General features: G+C 41.0%; 1 protein-coding gene across 8 annotated transcripts in view; it reads right to left on the bottom strand.

Moving 5' to 3' along the window:
• Positions 1-16484, bottom strand: part of APOOL (apolipoprotein O like) — a 104114-nt gene that overhangs the window by 75329 nt on the left and 12301 nt on the right. The window contains exon 1 of one of the 8 annotated variants that reach the window (XM_051968545.1): positions 10274-10362. The exons of 3 other annotated variants lie outside the window; for them this stretch is intronic. Coding sequence is in view for 1 of the 5 variants with exons in the window: in XM_051968542.1 (XP_051824502.1) it covers positions 9140-9154 (15 nt within the window). In the remaining 4 variants the exon portion in view is untranslated. 4 more of the 8 variants (XM_051968543.1, XM_051968542.1, XM_051968544.1 and 1 more) reach the window with 4 other exon arrangements.

Raw genomic sequence — 16484 nt, 5'->3', positions numbered from 1 at the left:
ATATATTCTAATGGCTATGTGTAAATTAATGAGTACCTATAAGATGCAAAAAATAAATGGATTGCAATGTTAAAGGAAAAGATTTTAACAACTTGAGAGGGAAAGACCTCCACTGGAAGGTAGCATTTCACTAGACCCTTGAATGAAACCAGCTGTTCTAAGAGGCAGAGGGGAGAAGGAAGGAAATTCGGGGAATGGGAGAAAGGCAGAATAAAAGCAAAGAGAGATGGAGGGTCATGTGTGAGGACCAGCAAATAGACTCGTGTAACCAGATATTAGGGGTCATTTCCAGGGAGGTCAGAAGGAACCAAGTTGTAGAGTGTTAAATACCAGAAAACTTTCTACCTGATGCTCAAGGCAAGAGGAAGCCTCTGGAATTTACTGAGGAGAGGGGTAACAATTAGATCTAGGTTTCAGCAAACTAATTTGGGAAACTGTCTGGAAGCCCATGGATTGGCATGGGCAGTCTTGAAACAGGAGGACCAATGAGAAAGCTACTTCAACAGTCCAGGTGAGAGATGGGGGCGGTCTACAGTTGGTAGGATTTGTGGGAATGAAGAGAAGGGTCCATATGAGAGGGGATAAATGATGTATGCAGAGGATTAGCTGGCTTTGGCCAGGAGAAGGGCCTCCTCTTCATCAGAGACTAGAATAAAGGACATAGTAGGGGATGGAGCTTAAGAGATGAGAAGTGGAGAAAAGGGAACCATTAACGAATGGCCTTGATTATTCCCTAAGAGATGAGGGGCTCTGGGGGAGGCTTGAGAAAACACTACAGACCGATTATGGAGTAGAATATAAAGAATCAATGAGGGAGTAGAATGATTGCCTTGGTGCAATGAGTCTCTAACTGAGATCACATAACAGAAGTCATAGAACATCTAATAAGCAGAATTTCATGATTTCCTATAGCTCCGTTCAACAGCACATGAAGAAGAGCAAAGGAAGCAGATGCTTGGAAACATTCCAAGCTGTAAATGATGATAGGACAAGGAGGTAGGGGGTAGGGAATGGGGTGAGTAAAGGGATTTAAGCATGGGGAGTAGTGGAGATTTAAACTGTTTTACCAAGGAGGAAATCAAGTTTGGGAATGGAGAATAGTGCAGTCACAGTAGGAGGGATAGAATGGGAAAATCCTGAAGACTGGAAGACTTAAAGTCATGTAAGGATGAAGAATAGGATTAGTAGTTGTAAGGCATGGAGAAAGATGGAATGATAAAATATTATAATCAGATAATGGAATTTCAAGTTTTATGAGCACAGAAGTGAGTATTGGTGGGTAACGGTAAGATCTGGAGTACAACAATCTCAGTACCTAGCTGAAGGAGAGGGAACAAAAAGGCCAAGAGGACGGAGAACTTTGTATTGAAGAACTAGCAAGTTAGGACACTTGAGGGAGACTCATCATTATGAATGCTGAATGAAGTCTCCTCAAATGAAAGAGGAGTTGAGTGGAAAAAAATGTGGGAAGCTAGGAACTAAAATTACTGAAGAATATCCTATTTATTAAATGTAGAGGAAGAAAAATTTAAGTGGATAAATTTCTTAAGTGTTATACCACCCAAGTTCTTGTCCGCCTCTCTTGCATATGCTATATGATCTGTATGATTTTTAGTGAAAAAAAAATAGTATTGAACTAGAGTTGTGATTTTATTGGTACAGGGGAAGTCCCACTTGAGTAAATACCCTCAAGCAATGCAAGCCAGCACCTCTTCTGCCATTCTGAGTGGAAGAGAGTTGTCTCTTAATAAGTTTGTCCAGTACAGTCCCTGGGGGTCCTTGACAGAGGAGTCTAGTGAAGTCAAAACTATTTTGGCAATACTAATAAAATATCATGTGCCCTCAAGACCTCACGACTGGAACTGGACTACTACAAAAGTCCATTGGTTGGTCTTCCTGACCCCTCTTCCTCTGCTCCAGTCCACCCTTCATTTAGCCATTGAAGCGATTGTCTTAAAAGTACCCATCTGACCATGTCACCTCCAATCTCGATAAACTCTAATGGCTTTCTATCTCCCTTAGGATCAAATACAAACGTCTCTGGCATTAAAAGCCCTTAATAACCCACTAAACCTCTGCTCGCCCTTCCCAGTCTTATTACACCTTACAGACTCCACCTTCTACCCACCCCCAGCCCTTTGATAATGGGACAATGGCCTCCAACCAATTCCACAAAGGATATACTCCATCTCTCTGCAAGGGGCTGTCCCTCCACATCTCTGCCTCCCAGTTTCCTTCAAGTCCCAGCTAATACCTCCGTTTTTACAGGAAGACTTTCTTGATTCCTCTTATTTCTAATGCTTTTCTTCTGTTAATGAATTCCATTTTATCCTGGATATAGTTTCTTGTACTTATTTGCCTACTGTTTCCCCCATTGGATTGCAAGCCCTCCCAGGACAGGGACCGTCTTTGGTCTTTCTTTATATCCCCAGTACTTAGCACAGTGCCTGGCCCATAGTGAGAGCGTAATAAGTGGTTATTGATTACTAAAATAGTCTTCTCGTTTTCAACAACATTTCTATTTGGAGCCAGATTTTCTTCATATATTTCAACTAAAACATGTCACATTGCTAGGTGGTGTAGTAGGGAGAGTGTTGACAAGGAAATGAGATGACCTGAGTTCAAATTTAACCTCAGAATCACTTTCTAGTTGTTGCACAACAATGGGCAAGTCACCTAACTTGTCAGCCTCAATGTCCTCATCTGTAAAATGGAATAACAGCAACTACCTCTGGAAATGTTGTGAGGATCAAGTGAGATAATATTTGTAAAGCACTTTGCAAGATTTTAAAACGTTATTTTGCTAGGTATCATTACAATTTTATTAAGCTAGACATTAAAGAGATTTGAAACAGTATGTAAGCCATTCTTCTCCCTAATTTTTATTTTATTTTATTTTTTTTTGTGAGGGAAAACCTAGTCACTTTCATTTAAAATGTTATTTATGTTAACATGAGATGGGTTTATTCTTTTAAATGAATTAATACTTTAAAAACTTAGCAGTTTTAATCTCTACTACAAAATAGCGATAAGTATGACCTACTTAAACAAAAACTCTGGAATTTAAAAAAATTTTTTGGAATGCAAAAGGCTTCCCGAGATCAAAAGTTAGAGCCACTGCCTTAGAAAGCACTGAAGGGTTATTTGATTTGGCCAGGAGTCATATAGCCAGAGTCAGAGGTATTCTTGGCTTCAAGACTAGCTAGCTCTTTATCTACTATAACATGCTTCCCTTCATGTGTTTGTGTGTGCATGTACATGTATTATTTCTTTAAAAAAACAAACAACTCGGCTTTTTGTTAAAAGTGCACCATGAACTCTTGTTCATCATTGACCTTGAATTTCCAATCTCCACCCACCTCCCTCTCCTTCATTTTACAAAAGCCATCAGCTCAAATATCCACCCAAGCACCAGCTCCCCCTTTCTGATCCCGAGAAAGCCTCCTCACAGAGTTGGGCCCATGGGCTGCCACAAAGTTCTATCCCAGTAATATTGGCTCCAAGTACATCTATTTTCTGCTTGGCAGGTTTTCAATGACTGGTATGGTCATTGGATTTACCAAAAAAGAAACCCACTGAGAATACGTTTGTTACTATGTGGTAGGGAAAAACCAACAATCCCTCCAAATCTCAATTTAGGTTAAAGGAATTGTGAATGTGTGCCTGTAGAAGTTAGGGTGGGACAGGAAGAAGCCAGAAATGTCAGCTGAGTTTAATCATTTGTTCTGCTTGGCCTTGGAAGACACAAATGAGGACCAAAGGATAGAGGGTACAGTGAGAAAACTGAAGTTTCACAAATGGAAAAACCATGAGAGTTATCTGAAAGTGGACTGAGCTGCTCTGGCACATGGTGTGTTACCCCTTATAGGGGTTCGGTAAATTAGATTGTGGAGGGGCTTGCTTTGTTAGCATGGATTGACCTGGATTGCCTCTGAGGCCTCCACCAACTTGTAGGCTATCTCCCAAGTTCACAGTGCTCCTCCTGCTTCTTCTCACCTCCTGGACCGCCATGACCCCCTAAAGGGTCAGCTTGATGGCCATCTCCTAAAAATTACCTTTTCTGTTCTCCCTCCCCACCCCTTTGTTAGTCTCCTTCCCCCAGAAATGCATATGAATTTTGTATATCCTTGTACGTGTAGTTTGCTCACAGAAGAAGGTAACCCTTCCCGTGCAGAGATTTCTTCATTTCTGTCTCTGTAGCCTCAGTGCCGTGTGTGTAGCACTTTATAAATGCCTGGTAGATTGAATCGGTGCTTATGATTCTGGTTTTATTCACGTTTAATTTTCTTTATTATTATTTTAAACCTTGTTTTTCATGTTTATTCAGAAAATAAAGCTAGGAAGCATGTGTGGTTGAAACACTTAAAGCCTATCAAGAGACTGGAACACGTAACCTTTCAAATTCCTTTCCAATTCAGAGGTTCAAATACTCCTCTCAGCAAAGCTATTCTTGTGTCAACAGTTGGTGTTACATTTAGAACCAGTAAGAACAAAACTAAAAGTCTTTATTTGGTACTAGGTAAGTGCTTCCTTGAAGTTTTATATTCGTGTTGGCAAATTCTTCCGAATTTCTCAGAAGCCAAAGACAACTTCTGGTGTCCGGGGTCTTGGAGACGTGGGCCCGGCTCACCAGGTACATGAAATACAAAGTCACCAGGGAACTCATCTCCCAAAAACCTAGAGGATGAAGGAGTGGGGGTGGGGGAGAAACACTGGCGCTTTTGGTGGTGCCTCCATCCATTCTCACAATCTGAAAGAATTCTCTGCCTTTTCCAGGATCCCAGGTCTCAGACCCAGTCAAGGCCCCAGTGCCCGAAGTGGGAGTCATTTCATGCCAGAGGTGAAACACAGACCCAAGCTTCTTGAGGAAATCTTTAATGCTAAGGGACCTACATGTCTTGCCACCTCCCTCCCTCCCGGAACCCTGACACCCCCGGCCTCTCCCTTCTCACTTCCGACTCATTTTAAGGAAACTGCTTGATTTCTTTAGTTGGTACTCCTCCAGACCCCAAATTACTAGGTAACTATTAAAATCAATGACTACTGCCTCCCCCTCCCCATCTCCCCTATAGTGTATGAGTTTCTGGAAGACAATGACTTGGTTTCTCTTTGTCTTTGGATCTCCATGAACGGAAGGATGAGCAGGCTAACAGGTTGCCTGTTAGCTTCCATTACATTCCGGGGCCCCTAAAGGAAAAGAAGTTTCTGACTCAACCCCCAGCACTCCCCAAGCCATTTTTCCTCTTGTGTAGTTATCACTTTATAACATTTTAAGGGTCAAGCAAGGAAGCGTTTCAGAAATGTGTCCACTGTTCGAGTTGGCAGTATCCTCATCCGCAATCGTGCTTACGGGCCCAGTCAGAGCGGTGCTGGGAAAACCTTGGTTTGAACGCAATTTTCAATACCACATTTGGCAACAGTTTAACCCAGTACAATGCTCGGCCTACTTATGCTTGCTTACTCATACTGAGTTATTACAACTCAATGATTATGTAATTTAAAGAATTATTAGTAACAAGAGATAAACATTTATATAGCACTTGAAGGTTCACAAAATCCTTTCCGTATTTATTTCATTTGTTAGGTACAACAACCCAGTGAAGTAGGTGTTAAAACCACCCCCATTTTACAAATGAGGAAACTGAGGCTAAATGTTCAGTGGCTTGTCCAGAGGCACTGAAGGAGAGGGAGGAGAGATTCTAACTCAAAACCAAAATCTTTCCTCCCAAAGCTCCGGATGCTCTTTACTTCATACCTCCACTGACTCCACCTCTGATTCCTTCCCGGTCCTTCCATCCTCCTATCTGATTGATAAATCTGGTCAAGTAAGTCTTATCTATTCTCTTATTTGCAATCTGGTCATCTCCCCCTCTCCTCACCTTAGCTCAGGTACCTACTGGGTTTCATGCAGACAATTTCACTATCTCCTTCCCACTTCAATCTCACATACATACCAAAGTCAGAATTGTAAACCATAGCTGTGAGGTCAGTGCCCCCAAATGGGTACTAAATAAAGGCCAAATTCTTCAGGCAGGAATTAGGAACCCTACTGAATCTGGTTCCTATTAGCCTCACCTCCCATTATTTCCAATACACCAGAACATACTGCTTTCTGAACCTTTCCTTCCTTTTTTTTGTACCTTAAACCTGGAACTGCAGCACCACCTCCCCTAGCTCAAGTCAGGTGAATCGTTCAACCAGCCTTTGCTAGCCAGTCTAGAAAATGCTTCCTTAATGAAGCCTTCATCTCTCAACAAGAAATGACCTCCCCCTCCTCTGAACTCTGAGAGGATTCTGCCCATATCTTGGCCAGGTATATTTCAATATAATTTACATCGTGGCTATTTGCTCTTCCTTCTGGAAGAGGACTATGACATCAGAGAGGTGATGCCATGACAAGCAAATGAATCGGATTTAAGGGAGGTAAGCTGTGTAGTCACTAGTCTCACTTTCTCCTTTGGAAGGAGTGATCAGATATAGATCAGGATGACCAGGGTGGAACGCTGTAAAGGTGGCAACTAGGAAAGAGGAAGTTTTCAAATCTTTTCCTTCTGTTCCATGATATTCTGGAAGTTAGTCTCTTTATTACCCTCTCTGCAGGTTTTGCAGACAACCTGTACATATGGAATTGTTCTGCATCATTGCCTTCTTTTTTTTTGGGGGGGGGGGGGAATTCCGGAAGCTTCTTCCCTCTGCTACGCTGACCTCTGAAGGCAGGACCTATCTTATTCATCTTTGGGTCCAAAGCGTCATGCACAATGACCTCCTTGCAGACAGCAGAAGCTTAATAAAATACTTAACTAATCGCCCCTCAAAAAATACTTGCTAAATTGAATTAGGCAAACTATGGCTGGCCTTATTTGCCTTTTGTGTATTGTCTTTTTCTCCTTATCCATAAAGATGAAAAAGCATTAGGGAGAAAACCACTCTCTTTCGATTCCACTGTCACCAAAAAGCACTTAAGGTTTGTTTTTACTGCTGCCTATTTAAGATTATCCAATTAATTTTCTTTTGAAAAACTGTATTTTTTGAAATACTTTATCCCACTGATAAGCCAAATGCTGGGCATCAGGAAGGGAAACAGAAACGTGGCAATTAGAGCTAAGCAAATAATAAGAGCTCAGCTCTGCCCCAGGGAAGGATGAGAGAATAAGGCAAGGTGGGTAGCAAGCAACTTGGAAGACAGAAGAATTGGCTTCTTATCTCAATTGTGACACTAAGTTATATGAGCCTGAACAAGTCATTTCACAACATTTGTAAAATGGGAATACCAATACTTGTCCTGCCTACCTCACAGGTTTTTGTTTTCACTTTCTAAACCTAGAAGTGCTATAGAAATAAATGACTAATTCAAAGACAAGTGTCTTTGCCCTACTTCCTTAAAGAGACAGTCTTATATGAGACCAAAAGAATAACACAATAGGTTGTCTTTTACTTTTAGCAAGTGTCTCAGCAAACTTTGATCATTTGCCCAGAAGTACACCTTGTGTAAGGATTTTAAACATTAAGAGTCAAATCCCAATTTAAATGACAATACTTTAATAAAGTATCTTTTTCACAGCAACACTAGAATCCCCATCACAGTCAACAATCACATTGCTGATTTCAAAGATTCACTAACAGAGAACACTTCCAGGACTCTGAAATGCAAGAAATTCACGTAAACTTTAACATATCATTGTAAAGGACCACCATATACAAGTACAAATAGGACAGACATTTTGAGGACCAGTTGAATCTTTGACAAAACAAATTTTTGAAACCTTACATATAATTTTCCAGTATTTAGCCACATCTACAAATACACCTAACAATAGTTTGTTCTACAAACTATTGCCTTGCAGAGGCCAGAGTAAAATACACGGTGAAATATCCAGACCGGCATTACTTTATGGAGCAAAACAACATTCAGCAAAGTTTACAAGATTCAGCCCTCTAGAGGTTAGCATTGAACGGTTTTAAAAACATGGTTGCCTCGATTACACTAGAATTAGTGAGGGTTAACAGTGCTGTGAAGAACCTTGTTGAACAAAGTAACTGAGATCAGATGTACTGAAAATACGAGAGCATCCAATGGCTTTAATTTGGGTTTCAAGTGAAATGCTATTTTAGACAGAAATTTTTTAAAAGGGGAACAGTCTTGGATTGTGGGAATTTGACCGTTTATGGAGAAAGGAAAGGGAGGGGAGAAAAGAAGAGAGCAGGAATAAGGAGGCTGCCCCTTAAGTGTTACCCAAACTTACCAGACTTTTATTTGTCCCCAAACCAATCCAGGCTTCTGCTTTGAGGGAAACTGCCCAATGACTTGGGCGGCCGGTTTATACACAGAGATGAGAATATTCTATGAGGTTTGCTCTGGGGAAGCAGCTGAGCCCCCACGACCCAGAAGGGGGCCTATGCAGTTGTTAAAAGTGTGTGGTGAGGAATAGATCCACAGCAAGAGGCAGTGAGCCAGAGTATAAAGAGACCTGGCTCTGCAGGCAGATAACCCGTGTGTAACTCGGTTTGGGTCACATATCTGTGTCACTTTGACTAGGGCCCAATCTCTGCCTCCATTTTCCTTATCCCTAAAACGGGAGACAGTATGAGCTCGACGTTAGCTCTCTGGGTTATGGAGCGGTTCACGGAAGCAAACGGCTTCCTAGACAGATGTCCCAAAAAATCTCCATGGTGCTAATGGGCGAACGGCGAAGTCTCCCTCCAGGCTGTCTTCCCCAAAATTCCCCTCCCCCAGTGTATTCGCCGGGTGTGAGGTGACCCCCTCCCCCAAAGCGCGGCGGGGACAAGCTGGTTTACGCACCCCAAAGTCTCCCTTTCGCTCCTCCCCCAAAGCCAAGCTCCGCCAGTCGACAAGCATTCTTTACCCAACTTCTCTCCTCACAGCTAACCATGCCCTCCACGGTCTCTGAACCGCTCAGCTCTGAAGAAGTGGGGAAGGGACGGTGAGGTGCTCCGTCCGACTTCAAGGAGAACGGAGAGAGGGCAACACCAGGGAGCGGCTCCCCACCCCCACCCTCCTAGACCCGCCATTCGAGCTTCCAGCCGCCTCACCTCGAGGGCCTCACCCACTCTGGGGCCCTGGCTCTCAGAGCTCGCCCTGCCAACTAAGTCAAGAGAAGGAAAAGGGGACGAGACTCACCCCCGCGGTCGCCATGTCCGGGTGGCTCCCTCCTCTCCGGCTTCCTGTACGGGGAGCCGAGAGGGACACACAGGCTACTCTCTGGGCCAGGCCCCGCCCTTTGGTCCCCTTCCCCCCAGCCTCCCCACTTCCGCCCTGCCCTTTCCCTCCTCCCAGCCCCAGCTGGGCTGCCCGGAGCCCGCGTGTTTTAACTGTTCAGCTCCACTCCTGGAGTCAGTCCCGGAAGAGGAAGCCCGAGTGCTCCTCGTTCCCCTCCATTTCCCCCCTCCCCCCTTCCCCACCTCTCCGCCCAATCCCGGGGCAGGTAACCTCGCAATGGGGGCTCCTTCAGTTGGGCCCAACGAGTGACCTGCCTTTTTCGTTCGCCGGCTTCTGGAAGCCAGAAGCTTCGGTGAGCTTCGGTGCCAGGAGGCGCTGAAACGCTCTCGGGCGGCTGGTCCTCTTGGGCTGTGACAATGTTAAAGTTGGTCCCCGGCCTGGGCTGGTGGGGCCTCTGGATGGGGCGGAGCGGGGCGGGCCTAGCTGAGCAGGCTGCCCGCCCACCCAGGTGAGGTGGGAGCCGGAGGCTCCGCGGAGCCTCCCCCGAGCCGCCGACCCCATCCCCCCACCCCCACCCCCGGCTTTGCTGGCCTGGGCTCTTCGCCACCGGTGTTCCAGAGCAGGTCCCTAACTCCTGAAGTTTCGAACTCCTGAAGGCCCTAGCGCGGGACTGGAATTTGGCCTCCGGGGCAGGCGGGCTGGTTTCCTTTTCTTGCCCTTTGGACTACTCGCCCAATACAGCCCCTGGAGCCCTTCTGCTGGCTTAAGAAATGCGCGTGCCTAGGGCTGGCAGGGGTCGGGAGGCCGGAGTTCCTCGGTCTTTGGAGGAAATAGAAAACCGAAAGGCTTGGTTGGCAATCTACCCAATCACGCCCGAGGGTAGCCTTGTACTTAGGCCGAACCCGCAAGTTTATAAACCAAAGGGAGGCAACGAATCCATTTTGTCTAACTCGGGGGAAAACTCGGGGGAAATCTCGGGGGAGAGGGATGAGAATCGAGAGGTTATTAGAAAGCGCGGCGCTTGGCGCCTGGAGAGCCGGGGCCAAATTCCAGGTGGGCTCCTTTCGGGCAGTGTTCCAGGATCACCTTACTTACCTTCTCAGAGCTCTCCTTGCCTCGTTCCCAAGACAGTGACGTAATAAGAGCCGCACTACCTGCCTCCCAGAGTTGCAATGAGGAAAGCACTTTTCAAACCTTAGCGGGCTAACACTACCACCACCACCAAGGCTGGTGTGTCGTGCAAAGGAACGTGACGTGGGCAGGGACCTTAACCTGAGAAGTCCCTACACAGAGGGGCACCCACTGAAACCACAGCCACACGCTCCGGGTCACTACGTTCAATTGTATTGGTTTCTGAGTTTTCGAAAAGCCATCCCAATTGAAACGTGAAAGTTATCCGCTAAAACTAAAGCTCTTCTTGAATTTAGGAAGGAGAGACGTTTCCTTCGAAAGCACGCACGTTTTATTCTACGGACGCTTTGTTTTGGCTTTTCTTTTTTTGGGGGGGAGGGGCAAAAAAACCCCAAGTGTTCTACGTTGTGGTTATTTTCTTAACGTTACGGCGGCGACGGCGGCGGCGGCGCAACTACGGGGCTGGGAGCGATGTGCCAAGAGGTCTATGGCCAATGAGCGAAACACACATTGACGATACCAAGTCACGAAATTTTATCACACACGAAAGTTAACACTTTAATCTGTGATAGAAAACAATACAGCCAGTTACAACACAGAACTCATTTCAAGAGCAAAAAGGGAAAATCACCAACATTTAAAGCCTATATAATCTTAGTGAATAACTGTCAATACAGTACAAATACAAAATCAAGAATACTTTAAAGTTTTATCCAGGGGTTGAAATTTACTTTTTCCTAAAACCAAAGCGATAACACTTTCCTATCTCTGTAGCATCTACACCTTCTAGGACTCTGTTTCTTACTGTCTGGAGTATGGAATTGTGATGGTGTGTTGAGAAGAAGAAATATACCTTGAGATCATAGAGAGATGGAAACTTTATGAAATGTGTAAAGACATCGTCAAAGAAGTATATGATCAGAAGAGGATGCAAACTGGTCATGTGATGAGAGTGGAATAACAGATGGAAGGTTCGAGCGCTGCATTTGTACCAATGAAATGTCAGAAGCACTACAGGCAGGCTTCCAATGGGTTGGATAGATCCAGGATGAAGGAAGGATTTATGAAAGGACTAGAATGCCACAGGAAGAGAAGGCATGGATGGGTTACAATTTGTACCGGTGGAAGGAAATGCTTATATTGATGAAATGGATCAAGAGAAGAATTAAAAAATGTACACATCCTAGCTACAAAAGTTAAAATTTCTGTTGGTTAAAGAAACCCGAAACTTTATGAAATGTTGTATTAGCCATGTTGAAAAGATAATACAAGCCAAGTCTCTCAGTTAGCAAAATCAGATGATTTGCTGTCTTCTTTTTTCATTCATAGCTGATGAGATAATGAAAGGAGATCGGTTTGAAATATCTGTAGTGTGAAAACAGACAAAGTAAGTTTGAAAACCGAGAATTCAAACTCTTGTTCTTTTTCCCGCGAGGTTTTTTGTTAATCAAACTATTTTAAAAGCCACATACTGTGCAGTTAAAATGGACAATGACTCAAAAGAAAAACAGTCAATGAATCAAAATGATATTACACAAAAATCAATTCTACTATATATGTATATGTACATCAGGGGTTCTTCACCTGGGCTCTGTGAACTTAAAAAAAACCACAACAAAAAACAACATTTTGATGACTGAATTTCAACACAATTGGTTTCTTTTGTAATCTTTCAATTTCTTTCATTCCTTTAAAAGCCTGATTCTGAAACTGGGTCCAGAAGTTTCAGCAAATTGATAAAGGGGTCCATGATACGTAAAAGGTTAAGAACCCCTGATGTGTATGTGTTTGTGCATATACATATTACATATATATAATAATCCTCAAACAAAAATGTCTACAAATCATGAAGTCTCCATGATCCTAGGTGCCACATACGGAGCAGTAGTGGTAAGAATAATCGTAATAATAGTAACGGTGTGAAGTCATCATAACAGATTTACCGGTTGTTAGAAACAGTCCTGAGGAGAGAGAAGTGTGGTTTGTATTGCTACAGAAATAGTGATAATGGTATTCTTTATCAGAGGCCATAAAGACCTTTACTAGAGTTCTTAAGTTAGCGGGTATCTATCCCACAATGTACTCTTGGAGTTTTCTAAGATTGAATTGAATTGACTCTATAGGTTGAAATCCATTCTCAAGCTGGTTTCTAACCCCTGAATAAACAATATTATCGTAGCCCATATCACACTTTATGTATGTAAAGTGTTAACCATAGCACACAGGTGTCATACATTTTTACACACTAAAGCATTTCTAAGCAGGCTCCCAATTTGAGCATGTCACTTATTGAATAAACTAGACAAACCCAGCAGTTAATGATAACAGGACTTCTCTTTCAAATACAGCATCAGTGTCGAATGTAAAATGTTTCTTAATACCAATGTCATCTTCTTTTTTAGTTTAAAAAAATCAATTGAAATGCTTGGGTTTCTTAATAAAGAATCCCTAATGAATGCTAAGCCTGTGCATCATAATAGCTTTCATTTAGTTCCTTGGAGCAGCAAATAGGATTGGAATTTAGGAAAGAAAGATCTAGTTAAGAAAGTCACTGGTGATAAATGAAACCCAAGAAGCGAAACATGGACTTGTCAGTTATTAGAAACATACCGAATACAGTTACTATAAACAAAATCAGCTGGTTTAAACTTAGGTGTGAATAGTTTAGTGTAAACTAAAAAGATGAAATTTGTGAGGAAAATCTGCTATAAAATTAGGTTAACGTGGTGAGCATTTCCAAATCAATCATGATCCCTTACTGATTCTTCCTGCTCACATACTAGGCATTTCCCTTAGGTACTGCATATATATTGGCATCAACACAAATTGCATAGTATTCAATAACCATTCATTTTTATTCTCACTCTTAAAAGTCTACTTGGGCCTACATTGAGAAAAGTTATAAAAGTTTCTGGGAAATGATGAAATATAGTCAATGTCTTTATTATTGACATTGCTTGCTATTAGTGAGTTAGTTAATAAAATCATCATATCAGTCATTAAATGTAGCTTATAACATTAACTTTTGCTTTGGATGCTAGTATGTATATGAAAATTCTTTTGAAAATACTTTTTTATCCCAATATCAGTATAAAGACAGAGGACTTGAGTCTTAAACACTAGAAATATTGGTTGAATTAATGAAGTAATTATTACAGGAGGTTCAGACTCAGAAATTGGTAGCATGCAACTATTAATTTTCTTAGAGAATCTAAACTACACAGAATATTTTAGATGAAAAATGTCTTATAAGAATTTGAAAAGTAGAGAAAAACCTTGGGGTTCCTATGAGAATTGCTTAAAAGTTTAATCTTCATGAGAAAATAGAAGGGAAATGTAAATTAGATAATGCATACAATTTTTATTATGTGGTATTTGGCACTTCTGTTATCACTTTGTGACAGCTGACAAAATAATTCTATCTTAATTTAATTTTTTTCCATAAGGTTTCAGTGTTTACTGGCTATAGGAGTAAATTTCCATTTCCTTTCCCTAAATAGGGAATGCTAATCGTCACCAAAAGTTGCTGTCCAAAGAACATGTGCATTTTTGTCTCTATGATCCAAAAAGATCTCTTTTTATTCAAGTTAATAAGTATATATGAATACCTGCAAGGGAATTTTTTCTAGAAGAGAGGGATCTTATCTGCTGTCTTCATCAATATTTATTATTTAATGATCCTTTTGGTTTTTTGCTCAGAGAATAATATATCATAGGTTTTTAATACTTAGGAAATGAGATGAAGAAATTTCACTTTGTATGCCATTTACGTATGGGGTGATATTTTGATAGTCTTTATGACTTAAGGATTTAAAGTTTTTAATTTTAAAACCCCTTTAGTAGGCATTTAAAAAGAAAAATCTGGATGCAGCAATGCAAAGACTAATCGTATTGATTTTTTTTTAATGTGGATCTTTCATATGGCTACTTCCTTATTCTTTTCCATCATAATATATTCAGTAGGTACTTTCTGAAACATTCAGATATAAAAACATCTTCCGCAGAAGGCTCTCACTTACACTAGCATTCTGGCCAAATGACTTAATGACTATCTCATGGACAGTGCAACCAGATCAATATATGGGCAAGTTCTTAAATTCTAGGCTGCCTTTGCCTACAAGCAAGGACTAGTCATCCTAAGCTTATGGTACAAACTCTATAGAAGAGAGGACTGAGTAATTGGAGGAGATAGTAACAGTATAGTACAGAAACAGCCATCTGTGTGACTGTCACCAGATAACATCTCCAATTACTTGAAATTATCTTATGTTCTGCCATTTTGTAACAATGGGCGCAGTTGAGTGAGTTACTTTAGCCCCATTGCAAAAGTTCCTCCTTCTGGCCACTATTCCATAAGGCTCTTTATAATAGCCCAGATATAAAAGGGCTCCAGCTTTGCGCCATCTAACTTTAGAAGGGATCTCTGGTTCTTGGTGGGGACTTCACAGGGGGCATTTTATGTGGCCTTTATCACAGCTTGCTCCCTTGCATACAGGGAAAGTAGAGGATTGCTCATCTAGATGTGGAAATCCTTTTCCAGAAAATGCTAAAGCTCAATGAATTTAAGGCATCTGTCACCTCAATATATTAAAATTAGTTTTCAAAATACAAGGATATAAAATACAGCCTTTAGTTGAAAATTATCATCAAATTTCATTTTTCTCACTATCCCTCTTCTTCTGACATTGGGTTGTTACTCAGGTCAGAGAAAGTGGCCAGCTTTACAATCACTTACTGAACAAACAAGGCACTTGCACTCCACCCTCCCACCAATTAGAATCATTTGGCTGCTTTTTCATTTTACTTCTCAGATTGATTTAGAAAAGTATCATTAGCTGATTATGCAATTGATAAAGGTAATAAAAGTATTCCAAACTAGCTATTTTTACTTTATATATTGTTTTAATTGTTTTCCTGCCAAAACCAAATTGGCTTTCGAGGATAATGGACCAAGAGGCAAATAATCCAAATTCTGCTGTTATGCAAACACCAATGAAGGAATTTAAAGAAATAAATATCAAAAGATAATTAAGTTAATGAATTCTAGGATACTAAGCCTATGGATAGTTCACATTGATCTTAGCTATTTATTTTATTTCATAAATTTCACTAAACCTTTTGAGAAATATTTACCACAACAAAAAATATGTGAAATGCCTGAAATGAGGTTTACAGTTAATTGATTTGATTACTCTGTTTTTGTCAGTTCTTGTTGCTGTATTGTTAGTATTCTCAAGAAACAGATTTGTTTTTCTCTACCTTTGTTCTATTAACATCTGAATGAAATAAAATATCGTCCTTTATTCTTTTTAAATATTTCGGCAAATATCGATATAGTATTTCTTGGCCAAGTGGATTTTTTGATCTTTCAAATACAAACTAGAAAGGAAAAATCTCATGTCTTTTCAAATTATCTGGGCCTGAATGTGATATGAACAAATAATTACAAACAAAAAACTATTATTCAGGGCAATTCCGGAGAAGATGGGGTTGTTAGGGAGTCTGAGATGGGAGAATTTATTTCCTCACATACAATTCATGGCAGAGATATGTTCCTCTCCTCCAAACCTCTCCTTAGAGATCTGGAGGGGAAGAATATGGCTCATTAAATTGCTTAAGCACTAATCACTTTTCCTTAGTATCTCCCTCCTTGTTAATGCACAATACTATATGCAGTACAATATCAAAATGGTTATTGAAGCCTTACATCTTCATCTACTTTTCTAACGAGATTTTCTTCCTTGTAATAGTACAAGGGGAACATTAATTTTTAAAAAGTGTAATACTATAAATGTATTCATATTTATATATATACCACACCCTCCATGGGTCTGATATGAAGGAATGGTTGAAAGGTAAGAGCAGAGCTGGCTCATCATTCTTTGTAATCTGTTTTAATACTAACTAAATATTGATTCAGATTTCTGGGTTTTTTTAAAAGAACATTTTAGTTCTGATTTTGGTGAAATTTTTGTTGGAAAAGCTTCTTTAAATCTTCCTTAAATGCACTTGAGTATAGATTTTTTTTAAACTAATATTTGTAATTACTGATTGAATTGGTTTCAGAGAGCCATGTATTAATGTTGGGAGTATTTTCCATCAGTAATTCCTCTTTGAAATTATTTCCAATCATTTAACTAGGCAGTGATGTAAGCTTTAATGATAGATAAAAATG

This window comes from Antechinus flavipes, chromosome X (genome assembly GCF_016432865.1).
Source record: "Antechinus flavipes isolate AdamAnt ecotype Samford, QLD, Australia chromosome X, AdamAnt_v2, whole genome shotgun sequence".
NCBI lineage: Eukaryota > Metazoa > Chordata > Mammalia > Dasyuromorphia > Dasyuridae > Antechinus > Antechinus flavipes.
Note: the sequence above shows the minus strand (reverse complement) of the source record. Positions and strands in the feature narration are given on the sequence as shown.